The sequence below is a fragment of the Camarhynchus parvulus genome, chromosome 8, assembly GCF_901933205.1.
Source record: "Camarhynchus parvulus chromosome 8, STF_HiC, whole genome shotgun sequence".
NCBI classification, from domain to species: domain Eukaryota; kingdom Metazoa; phylum Chordata; class Aves; order Passeriformes; family Thraupidae; genus Camarhynchus; species Camarhynchus parvulus.
Window position 1 is genome coordinate 22,259,069 of NC_044578.1, and position 13,033 is coordinate 22,272,101.

A 13,033-nucleotide genomic window follows, 5' to 3' on the forward strand; every position below is an offset into this window, starting at 1 on the left:
CTTAGTCACCTGTGTTGGCACAACAGAAGGTTTTTATGTAGGTACTATGGCATACAGTGAATTACACAAATTGAGAAGCCTAAATGAGGCTAAATCACTTCCACTGACAGTGTGAAAGCAAAGCCATGGGCACAGGGGGCCCTCTAGTGCCAGCTCCTTTTGCCAGCACTGTGCCCAACTTCACACACTTCAATGCTGTTGTGACACTTGATAGCTAAACACACTCTTGATTAATGTGAAGTAAAAGCTCTGCTTGCTAATTAAACCAGCAGCCTCACTGTTGTCTCTCTCTATGCAGCGTTTGCAGCGACTCCTCTGAAAGGGAGTAGGCTTGAAAGCAGTAGGTGTCACAAAACCCAAATGATGATTTGATTTCCACTTTACATTTTAATTAAGAATTGTTGATACTTATTTTAAGTCCTCCTAAGACATCCATTGGAGCATAACTTGGTAGTGTGTCTTTGACGTTACTCATTTGTTCTTACATTTGGAATTGTCCTGTGCCATAACATTTCTGATTTTAGAGGTGCATTTACTAATATAAGCATGTTAATTCTGATCATTCTTTATGATCACAGCAAAGTGTTGATTCACAGCTTTCTCAAAACCTATTTCCTGCTTTAACTGACATCATAATGCCAAAGTTTAAGAAAGTTTTTTTTTTTTTTAAACCTCAAACTACCAGTTGATTAAAATATTTTGGAAGAGATGCTGCTGTTGTGATACTGTGTTTCATTTTGTAATTCCATCTGCTGCTTAGGCCAGATATGCATTTTCTGGATGCAATCTGTTGGTTTCCAATGGTTTACTACATGGTGGGCTCTATCGACAAGTAGGTGAAATAACTGTTAGCAAACTTACCTTTGTAGTCTCAGTGGTTTGGTGTGTGTATTGTCATTGCATGTTCAGCTGTGTGTGTTGTAGTTGGAGATGAGCTTTCTGCATGCATAGTCTGTGTCTGTCTGCTGTAATTTGGGATTTCACATTTCTGATTTATAAAGGAGCTCATTTGGGAAAAGCATGACAGGGAGCACAAGTTAACATGTTCAAAAACATAAGATTAACACTTATTTAGGTGAGTTCATATGTTTCTACAAATGAACAGATTATAGCCCTGATTCTAGTGTCAGTCTGTACTGAGTTAAAATTTGTTGGAATTCATTGACTCAGGTTTTGTAAAGACAACTACAGAATGTAAACAGTCTTGAATGTGTCCAAAAGTCTTCATCTTACACTACTTAAATTATCACTTACTCCTACATTTCTGTCTTCACCTCTGCTAATATATGTTTATGGATATAGGTTTAGCAACAGAACTTTAATGTGAAAATCAGGCAGAAACAAGAGAAGAGCAAGGACTCATGAGTATTTTAGTAAACTCCTCAGCGTAGACTGTAAATTTAAAGAAAACTGCTTCACTACAGAGTGCATACTGAATTGGGGCTACAAACCCATAATAATAATTGCCCCCTGTAGAAATCAAAAAGCTTATTTCCTGTTTATAATAGTGATGCAGTTACAGATTTACCTTGGTGGTACCAGGTCCTTGTGAGGTTTACAGAACTCCACAGAAGTGTTATTTACTTCACATTTTTTCCTATTAAGCAAGAAAGTGTCACAGGTTATTAATATCTCCTGCTTTATTAACTCTTAATTAATAATAATTATAAAAATAACTCGTAATGGCAGAATAATTAAATTGTTGGCTTTTTCCCAACCTGGAAATGAAACGTGAGATAGTTTGAGTAAGGAGGTGATATAAAAGGGAAAAGACAAAACCCAGTTGGCATCAAAATGTATACTCAAGAGGAATTATTCAAAGTATTCAAAGTAATTAATATTTCAGATGTTAACCTGTTTTACTAATGTAGAAAATTGAACTTTGTTTAAATTTCCTGAATTTATTTCAAAATGGAAATTGCCAAATCCCTCCCTAATGGTGTTTTGTTGTTCTTTTAGAATTAAATGCATTTTTAAAAAAATGAAGCATGTAGTCTTTGGAATAAGTGATTATTCAGAATTCAGAAGTTCACAGTAATACCAGCATGAACTTCTGCATCTTTTCTGATGCAAAAATCACTTTAATTCCTGGTGCAATAAGCATCTGTAGTTTGTAGAGGGTTTTTTGGACATCTGTTATCATTAATAAGAATACTTCTAAAAATATAGTTCGTACATATTTCTTGTGTTTTTCTCACCATGTTTTTAAATCTTGTACAACTAATAGATCTGACCATCTGTAGATAAGAAATACATTCTGAAATATGCATATTTTCCTTTCTTATTTAAGGAGTATAAAATACATTCTCCAAGTACCACTTACTATCTATAAGTATCTCAAATATTTATCATTTGTTCACCAGCAATTAAGTATCATCATCTCAGAGAGAAAACCACCAAAAGAATGACTTTCATTTATCATTCTTTTTTTGTTAGAAGTAGATGGCTCACAAAAAACCAGCTTTACCAAAATTCATAGCAGAGATCACTTCATTAAAATATGTCAAGCAGTAGGTACCTGTCCCCCAGTCCTTGGGTAGGATTTGAGATCTGTAACTGAACAGATTTCACAGTTGTGTAGAACTCTAGTCAATCTTGAGAAACCTTTAGCTAGAGGTACCTGAGAAGTAGAATTATAATGCTTCCACATTAGCATTTTTCAAATTTCCACAAGCCAGCCACATGTAACTGCTAAAATAAGAATAGCTGTTGAGCTTATGAGACATTGAAATGCAGAAAATCTGGGTATTTCAGAATATGCTGCTATTTTCAGGGATCAACTCAATGTCTGAAAGAGCAGAAATAAAATTACTCAGAAAAAAAGTCTGGACTTCTACTTATGCACTGCAGTTGTTCATAGATCACATAAAATCAGTTTTTCTTTTGTTGTAGTCAACCATCAGTGATACTGCACAGTTTCAAAAATAATGAATATAAATTCTTCCAAAATAAATTGTTAAAAACCCACCACACTTGTCAAAAGGTGCTTAGGATCTGTGGTTGTTAAAACAGCTGAAGCATGCTTCATTTTGGAGACAAAGCTACAAGGCATGATGAGAACTGTAACTCAGCTGTCTGTGCGTGTGTTCTGTGGTTGGGCTTCACACATTGTCCAGCTATGCACAAAATTCTGCTGCTCTGCAGCTGCTCCTAAAAGCATCCTGAGAACACTCCAGCTAATTAATTAACATTTTGAAGCCAAAATAAAACTGTGGGAACGGGCAACCAGGAGCATTTATTTGGGTTTTTCTATTGTCAGATGTAACTGCAATGGAGCAAGTTGTTGCAGCGGATAAGCCCAAAGTGTTCCCAAGTAATTGTTAAAGGCTTATTAAAAAAAAATAAATAAACTTATCATTAACAAAAGAGAGGGACTGTAACAACCTACTGAAGTAGATTCTATATTCTATTCTACCAATTAATTGAGATGTTGTCCTTGATTATATTAGAAGTTGTTATGTAGCTCATCTGCAGATGCCAGCCCATGGCTGATCTTTCAGGTGTTCCATATTTAAGTTGCTTGTTTCTTTCTCCCTCTTTCTCTTCACAAAAGCCTAGATGACTTATTAAGGTGTGGGGTCACCTTTGCAGCTAACATGGTGGTGGTGGACAAGGAAAGCACGATGAGTGCTGAGGAAGACTACATGGCAGATGCCAAGACTATTGTGAATGTTCAAACCCTCTTCAGGTAAAGCATTTTTGTAATCTAGCTACACATCCTCATTAATTGTGAAATACTTGATGCCTCTTGTGCCAAGAGCTTATTTTTTTTATTTTTCTACTTAAGTTTTCCTGTGTATGAATTTGTGTCTTACATGGGCAAACTTTTTCCCACCCTTCTTAGCAATTCACTTAGAATCCTGAAGTATTCTCCTGAAAGCTCAAATAAAATGCTTTGCATCCCAAAACCAGATAATAATTTTACAAGTTAGCTATCAGATTTACAGGAAGGAAAATAAAGTTACTCTTGAAGACTTAGAACAAAAGATAGTTGAGAAAAGAAAATTCACAATAATACTAAAGCCCATATGAAAAGCAGATCCTTCTAATGCTGAAAGGTAAGCACTGCATCACTGTGAAGTTAGTAGTAAGTGTTCACATTTTGAATATTTAGTTTTGCACAAAAGTTAGGTTTTTAGGCACATATATACAACATGACATATGACAGCAACATGGCAAGAGTCATGAGAGTATAATATGATCAGTCTAGTAAACAGGCTGAGGAGGCTGTGATGAAAATGAGATTTGCTGTTCCTTTTGACAACTCTCCTAATTAAAGCCTTTGTGTTCAATATCTTGGCTCAGTGAGTATGAAGAAAATATGTCACTTTGAGCTGAGAAAAATATTATTTTCTTAATAAAAACACCCAAAAAATGTCACACAAAACAAAACACAGTACACAGTCAGCTATGAAATGCCTCCCTGATTTGGGGCTTAAGCCTAGCACCTCCTGGTGCTCATTCTAATAAGACCTGGAAGGAAATTGAGTATGATTCAATGTTGCTTTTATTGCAATTACCTGTTTTCTGTGTCAAACCTTCCACAAAAGACTAGAGAGAGATGCAAGGTAAACTTGTAAAACTTTTTTTTCCCTAGCTGTGTTCTACTTTGTCAAAGAGAAATTTCATACAATAGGTATGCCATTAGATGTTACTGTACACTCCTTCAGTTGTCTTGCACGTTGTTTGCAACTAGATGGCAGCTTTAACTCATGTATAAACTCTATGTCCAGGTCAGTATTGTTTTAACACTGCTTATTTACAATCAAAGTAAATTAAAATAAACACTTTGGTTTAGGACTTCACAACACTTTTTCATAAAATTTTGTAAACTTTCACGAATAGTGTATTGTATAAATTAGTTTTCTTTTTTTTTGCCCTAGAACACATATAATAATTTTACTGTATTTTTATATTATGTAAAAGTTGTAGAAATAAGTAAGCTTTGGGAAGAGGCATAAAGTAGTAGGATTTACCTGTTCTATAGAATAAAATACATTCATTGCACTAAGGTAAATAATTTTCTAAATGACCTTTAAAAACACATTGAAAGCTTTTTCATTACTTATGAATGGCAAATAGTATCAGAAAGTAATGAAGAAATGACTGGACATGGTAGAGAGCAGGAGCACTTGACACCAACTGTAGCGTTAAAGGGGGATTTTAAACCCCTGGATTTAATATGCTGTTTCCAATGATATCACAGCATTGACAAAGGTTCCACTTTGGTCTCACCAGGTGAGACCATTCAGAGGGTTCAGGCTGATCTAAACACCCCTGGTGTGAGTTACTCAGCCCTGAAAAAGCCCTGTCAGAGAGCTGCAGTAACCCAGGCTCTTCAGCCCGGGCTGGCAGTTCTCACACACCAGTTGTGTCATTATTCCCCTATTTACATAAATTAGCAATCCTGCTTTGCCAGGAGAGTGTGCTCCCTACCCTGGAAGGCAGAGGCATTGTTTATAAGGACAGGGTTATTAGCACCTTTTGGGCTGCAAGCTATGCCTTCCCAATTAAAACTGTGACACAGCACTGACTTACCTGACATTGGAGCACAGAAGTGTGACTCAAATGGGCACACTGACTAAGAACGAGTTATCACAGCTTAAAAATAAGAGGAGATACTAATAGTCTTGGACTACACTTTAAGATGCTTTTCACTTTTGAAAATTAAACAGGAAGCCAAGCACTGAGTCCCTGTAGACAGGTGTGAGCCCTCCACAGAAAACCAGCATATTTCCCCAGGCAGTAGGTCTGTACCACTACAGAGTTTTATTAGTTAACCTCTTAAAGGCTGTTTCAAATCCTGCAGGAAGCCTATTGCCAGCAGTACATATAACAGGTCAGTGTTTTGGCTGGTATCTAGCTGTCATCACCAATTTAGAGATAAACCAAATGAGGTGCTATGATGGCATTGCATTATTTTCAGGGTTTATCATTGTGGTTTGGGAAAGAACTACATGTGTCTCTTGCTTGTTTGATTTCCAAACGTAAGTTCAACAGCAAGCCATGCCTCCCATCAGGCTGGTGGGGGCTTTCTCTTGCCCATCCAGTCCTTACTAGAATGGGGTAGAAGAGAGGGATCTTTGCCCAGAAGGAGCCTACTCCAGTGCTGAAAGCTGGCAGGCAGTGTGCCTTACATCCAGGGCAAGGTGCAATCTGTCCCTGACTTCCTGAAGAGCAATTTCCCCTAATTCAGCTAAAAGGCACTGATAAGTAAAATATTTTACCAATACCAATTTGGAAACTGTTTTCCTAATATAGATAATTTTTCGTATCTTGGTGAAAGATATGAAACCATCTTTAAGAGAAACACAGCAGCCTGCATTTTTTCCTGCTCTGTATATTTTATCATGAGATCAGCTTTTAATTTCCTATTACTCCTAACTCTGAATTCTGTAGTGTTAGTTTCCAAATACAATGTGGGATTAACACATATTGGCAGACAGTCTAGATATACATTTCCCCACATTTAGGCTCTGCTTGAATTGCCATTTCACTGATGTTTCTCCCTGCAAAAGTGAGGGAAAAGGACAAGACTTGCAAAAGGGTGCACTGAATTCCATTTGACACTAACTCACCAAATGCTGCTTCCATGGAAAGTGAGACAGAAGCCACATCGATGATGTAATTAGTACTACAATTACCTATTGCTAGGTGTAGATAAGTAGCCCCAGGGTCAGCAAAAGAGGCTACAAATGTACATCTCACTTTCTGACACAATCTGTAAAGATTTAAATAATAATGTGTTCTATTCCAACTTGTTTTGTATATAAATGGTGTGAACTATGATTTTCTTTCTGTTTCTTGGAGCCCTGAGTACTGGGGAGGGGCTCTTGAGTCTGCTGCTTGAAGGTCTGTGTAATTCAGCCAGTTCACAGTAGAGCTCTCTTCGCTGCTTTTAGTTACTGGAAGGCTGAATTGGTGTTAAGTTATAAATATTTTGTATATGTAAATATTTCAAAGTGAGAACATAAGTATACATAAACATACATTTTCTCAGCAACTCCCACAAGTGTCATTTTTCATCTATATTGCTCAGACTGTAGTCACAGCATACAAACAGATCTCAAGAAGGAAAAACCAACTGGAAAGGGTACATAAATCAGTCACAACTTACATGCAACCAGGTACTAAGTACAAGCTTTAAACTTTTGCATTTTTTGTTGTTTCCTTCAGATTTGTGATATTGTACCAATTATTAAATAAAAAATAACGAAATTAAGTTGGTTTTTTCCTAACATTTAAGTATTTGGTGAGCTCAGTGTGTGCTTCTTGGTGAATTCTACAGAGAATGTGTTGTAGTTTTCTCTGGGCCCAGACCCACCACAGGTTCAGGGACTCATTTAAAACACGGGCACGAGCACAAGCTGCAGCTTTGTGCAGAGCCTTACATTTGTGAATTGTTATAATTAGAATCATAACCATGGCATTCTTTTAAAATACAGGTTGTTCTCCAGCCTGAGCATTATCACAGAGCTAACTCACCCAGCCAACATGAGATTCATGCAGTTCAGAGCCAAAGACTGCTATTCTCTTGCTCTGTCCAAATTGGAAAAGGTAAGGAGATTTGCCTCCCCCCATCCTCAGTTTAAATGTTATATTTTTATTACTTTTTCTGATTCTGTAACAAAGATTTCAAAACAAGTGGAAACAGTGATTTATGGTTGTAGGACTATTGTAAAAGATAATTTTTTTCAAATTTCTCATTTAATAATGAAGTTTGATTTGATTTAATAATTTTACAATATAATGTAACTCAACCAACTCTCTGATGGAATTTGCTCAAGGAAAATGAAATATTTTTGGATAATTAAATATTTAGAGCTAATGTTGTTGTCCAAGAGGCTGACACAGGCAATTAACATGGAACATCTTTTAACTGACTAAATGCTTAAAACATACAGTTTCTATTATAATGTATTTTTTAATTCCTCTTCATTTTAAAGGCACTATAATTGTGTCTTCTGTACACATTTCTGTGTATCTGTGGGAGATATTGGCATTAATGGGACAGTTTCAGAACAGTATTTGTTCTCTGTCAGAATGATGAGAGGGACAGTGACACTACTTAAATGTTAGCTAAAACCTTCAGATTCTATATGTATATTTGGCATTTTCAAATTGTGGAACTGTGGCTGTATGGAGATAATTCTAATCTGCTTGTTCAAAATTCTGTTACTTAAAACAGGTGGAGCATAGGAAGTAATATTGTGCATCTGTTTAACTCTCTAAACTCAAGGACAGTACTCTTTCTCACAAATCTTCCCTGGTGATCTGACCTACCCATCATATTCTGAGTTTGTGAGAGACAAATAATATCACTTGACAGTCTCCAAGGCCAGAAATCCTTCACTGCATTCTTTTGTTTCTCCCTGTCAGTCTATCAATCACTATAATTGTTGAGTTCTCTTGTGGTGCACCTCAGATACCTTACGTGTCTTGGTGAATTTGAATTCGTGCCAAAATCATTACCATTATACAGATTTAACATATAATTTCCATTTCCTAGGTGTACCGTAAATTTCCTCAATTTTGGGGATTTAAAAGTTCACTATTTACTGTACAATATCCATGTAGGTAATTTTAATATATACTTCATGGAAAACAGCCTTTCCTCAGAAACTTACCTTCCCAGTCCAGTTTCTTACAGAGGAATTGAATGCTGCCAAAATTCAGCCTGTGTCGATGAGACAGGATAAGGATGAGAAGTAAATCTTTTACTTGGTTGAATATCACACTTACATGTACATATTTACACAAGATGTAAATATCTGGGTGGCCTTTAGTGAGTATCTTTACCTGTAGTAGCATGAAGGCTTGATCCTGTGTTTAGGTGGTGTTCTGACAGAGACATAGCCTGGAGAGCTGGGAGGAAATAGGACAAAAGTTAGAGAGGAGCTGTTTGAGGAAGGAGGCTCAGCTTTGCTGGGATAATGCCACCCCCACTACCCTTTAAGGTTTGCCTCTGTGCCTCCTCCATGTCCTCCCTCTGTGGTAAATCCATGAAGGATAGGCTACAGCTGGCTGGAATCTGCACTGCCAGTTCTCTCAGGGCAGCAAGGGCCAGCAGCTGGCTGGGGCCTTCAACCTTGGGTTTCAGCCAGGCTTAATGTCTCGGTGTACTATGACTGACAGGGGTTTTGAAATTGTTTGTTAACATATTCCCTTAATCCAATTCCAGTTGGATTCTGGAGTTCTCTGTGGGCTGTCTACTTCAATGCAGTGAAACCAGGATTTTTAATCTCAGTTCTTTCTTTCTTTCTTTACATAGGCTCCTTAATTTTTCAAGCAAATATTCTGGATATACCTAAAAATATTTTAACTTCTTGACTATCTTACTAATTTATTGTGCAAAAGTTGTGAGGATAGGTTGGAAGCTGAACATTTAATGAACTTCCTATCCAAACTATGCTCTGCTGAAACAGAGGTAGATAAATTATCTTAAAGAAAGAACATTTTCTTCATTGCTCTTGCAGTTGCCTGCTGTTAATATTTCCCAGTCACTTCATCTTAACATTTGCAGGGAGAACTTCACAGGTGGTGCTGTAGTTCATTTGATCTTTCAGAACTCCCTCATGCAAAATGAAAGGCAATTAAAAACTCCAGTAAAAATTACCTAAAGCAGTCAAACATACAGTTGCTTGTTATTTCTGCATTAAGCGCCTCATTTTCAGAAAGACTGAAAATATCAGGCAAGTTGCCTTGAGGTAGCAGTGAAACACACTTGCAAAATTGGCTTTTCAACCTAATGGGCTGCAGAAGACAGATACACAAATCAGATGTCCATCTGCTGTTGCAGCTGCAACTTTTCTCATTTTAGAGATAAATAAATCTGACAGTAAACTCAGCACTGACACAGGAGAAAGCAGTGGCCTTTATACCACAGAGAAAAGGAAAAACAAAACACCCACGCTCTAAACTTGACATCTGTGTTCTCCATTTGTCTTGCATAAGAAGAAAACTGAGGTAACCACTCCCTCTTTTTTGAAATAAAGGGTTTGTAGTGTTTTGGACAGGATTCAGACTTCAGTTTGCTATGGTTTTTTTCCAAGTAAATACTGCAGGTATTACTGATAAAAATTCTAAAGCTGTAAGTGATCATTTTGAAATAAGTACAAGTTCCTATATCTTTAAGCAAACCCAATCCTGTGATTTTGTATCTTCCACAGGGATAAGAACACAGATGTTAGGTAGGCAGAAATCTACCTGGGATGGCCCAGTGTATTTGCAGTGATTTACATATAGCCAGGCTGCTTTTTTAACCTTCTGGATGGGGCCTCCTATTTCCTGTCTCCATTTTTTTTCTTTACTATAATTAAGATATTAAGCAGATTTGAATTAACATAAAGTGATAAAAAACAATAATGACATATGAGTTACAGAGAGATTGGTACCTCTTATTATTGGTGTCTTATTTTACATAGAGCTCTAACAATTTACATAAATTCTAAAATTGTACAAGCAATTAGCACAGAAATTTTACTGTTCAACTGACAGGTTTTTAGGAAGTTGTTCCATATCAACACCAGAAAATTTATTTGTTCTTTCCTAGAATGTAGGATTATATTTCTCACAGATCTCTTTGAAGCAAGAATAAAGGAAAAGCAAGGCTGTAGAAGAGATGGAAGGAAACTAAACCAGCCTGGTCCAGTTGTATGAGGGTCAGCAAGGCCAAGGGCCAGGTCCTGCCCTTGGGTCACCATCACCTCCTGCAGCACTGTAGGATGGGGCAGTGGCTGGAAGGCTGCTCAAGGATGGGGGTGCTGGCTGACAGCCTGAGCCAGGCTGTGTCCAGGTGGCCACAAGGCAAATGGCATCCAGAAAGAGTGTGGCCAGCAGCACCAGGGCACTGATTGACCCCTGTGCCATTCCTGCCCTTCTGTACCAGATTCTGCTCCTGTTTCCTGTTCCTAGGAGACTTCCTGCACCACGATGACAGTCCGCCGTCAGCACCAAGGAATTGGAGCAGGTTAACAGGAGCTAAGCACAGCTGATATCCCTCCATCTTTTTCAAACTGATTGGGTGGAATATGCCCATGCAGTTTGAGATGTCATGACTGAAACAACATCTACATTGATCAATGTCTTTCAACCTGAAAAACTGAAAAACCTATTGAACAAAGATGCTTCATACTTGTAGGAAGAAACGATGTTGAGAGTAAAGGGATTTTACACTTTTGACTTCTTTCAAGATAACATCTATTTCATGTTTTTGTTACAGCCCTTCCAAAACCAGCATTAAAAATGTTTTCTGTGTTTTAATTCCTTAACAGAAAGAGCGGGAGAAGGGATCTAATCTGGCATTTATGTTTCGACTGCCCTTTGCTGCTGGCAGGGTTTTCAGCATCAGCATGTTGGACACATTGCTTTATCAGGTACTATGAACAGTAATGTGACTTAACACAAGTATTGCCATCCATTATATTGTGCTTAATTGCTAGATAACCCTATTTTCTGCCATAGGATCCATTAAAGTGTGTCTATACTGGGAGCAATCAATGGCAAAAGACAATGGAGCATGCTTGATGTGTTAGCTCAGTTTTCAATCCCAAAATCACCCTGTGACTGCACAAAATCTGATGTTAGATAATTTGATACTGTTAATGTATCTCTCCACAGTCAAATAGCTTTGATCAGGCCTACATAAATTACAGATTATGTAGAATAATAGGGCTTGTACTCTGCAATACAAAACGCAGTGCCCATTCCCACACAGTGTCCCTAACAGAAAGGAACAGAATTACTTAATATGTAATTTATTAGTCTCCTGCATTTGCTGATAAAGGCCTCAATTACTTCATAGCGTCCTCTCCTCTTACATGTTGACTAGAGCTGCAGAGGCCCTGTCATTACACTGTAAAGTAAGCCATGCTTGCCCTTGCCAGGAATGCATTCAGTGGTTACAAAGAGACAGTGGAGGAAGAAAAGGCAGCAATTCAACCTTGTGGCTCAGAATCCAGGAAGTATTGATGACAGTGAGAATCAGGGAAGAGCACAGCTTCAGAGAGTTGAAGAAAAAATATCAGAAAATACAGTCAGGGCAAATGGAGGCAGTAGTTGCTAGTTTCAGGGTGGAAAATAGGCCAATATTGCTCAGTCTTCAGCAGTGCCCATGCTTTTGCACACTCTGACACACCAGGATGCCCAAGTAGCAGCCCCCAGCACCACCCTGCAAGGATGAAGGCACACAGCATAAGCAGGAACACCACCGTGGCCCACATCATCTGCTCACCTGAGCAGCCTCCTGCCTTGCCTCTACCTGGGGATAGCCTGTGCAGCTTTAGTACTCAGGTGGAAAACATCCTTGCAGGGAAATGAATTTACTTGGTGATTTGGTGCATGAAAGGTGTTCTTTCATTGCAATTTACTTCCAAATCAATTTCCCGAAGGCAAATCCAACATAAATAGAAAAATTCCTGGAGCTAAACTTTTCTCAAGAAGCCATTAATATAAAAACCAGTCATGTATATGGGCATACATATTTTAAGGTTCTGGAAATAAATGTATTAGCATATAAAACATCTTCATAATCATGCCCCAGAATATCAGCATCACATACCACAATATTAAAAAAGAAATATAGTAAAATATAGTAAATGTAGTAAAAATACCAAAGACATATATATAGAAACAAATCTGTTAATCATCAACAGCTCCTGCCAGCACATAAGTGACTTCAATATTTTATATTTGCTCTTAGACTTGAGTGATCATGCAAGGACATGACAGAGTAACACCACTCACCAGAAAGTGTTTAAAACAAAAAGCCTCACATGCTCATTGTCACTTTAATTCCACCTGTCCTTCCTTTGAACTGCTACTGCTCATAGGTGAACTGTCATTTTTCTAGAATTACCTTTCTTACTCCAAGTTAGAAATTCTATATCAGCAGCTCTTTGTTCTTTCTCATAGCACCATTTTCTGTCTTTTTCTTCTGCAAGAAAGAGCAAATGACGTGGGGAACATCAGGGTTCTTCCCATTACAGGCTGAAAGAAAAGCCTTCGAATTATCTTTAGGACAGTGACTGAAAAA

The 13,033-nt window shown here is 37.7% G+C and overlaps 1 protein-coding gene across 5 annotated transcripts in view; it reads left to right on the plus strand.

The window, feature by feature from the left end:
• KCNT2 (potassium sodium-activated channel subfamily T member 2) overlaps positions 1-13,033 on the plus strand; it is a 115,452-nt gene that overhangs the window by 87,268 nt on the left and 15,151 nt on the right. For 4 of the 5 annotated variants that reach the window (XM_030953005.1, XM_030953007.1, XM_030953008.1 and 1 more), the window contains exons 22-25: positions 761-832; positions 3,554-3,688; positions 7,446-7,557; positions 11,274-11,375. In XM_030953005.1, the coding sequence (XP_030808865.1) occupies positions 761-832; positions 3,554-3,688; positions 7,446-7,557; positions 11,274-11,375 (421 nt within the window). The remainder of the gene's footprint in view (positions 1-760; positions 833-3,553; positions 3,689-7,445; positions 7,558-11,273; positions 11,376-13,033) is intronic. The other variant, XM_030953006.1, reaches the window with a different exon arrangement.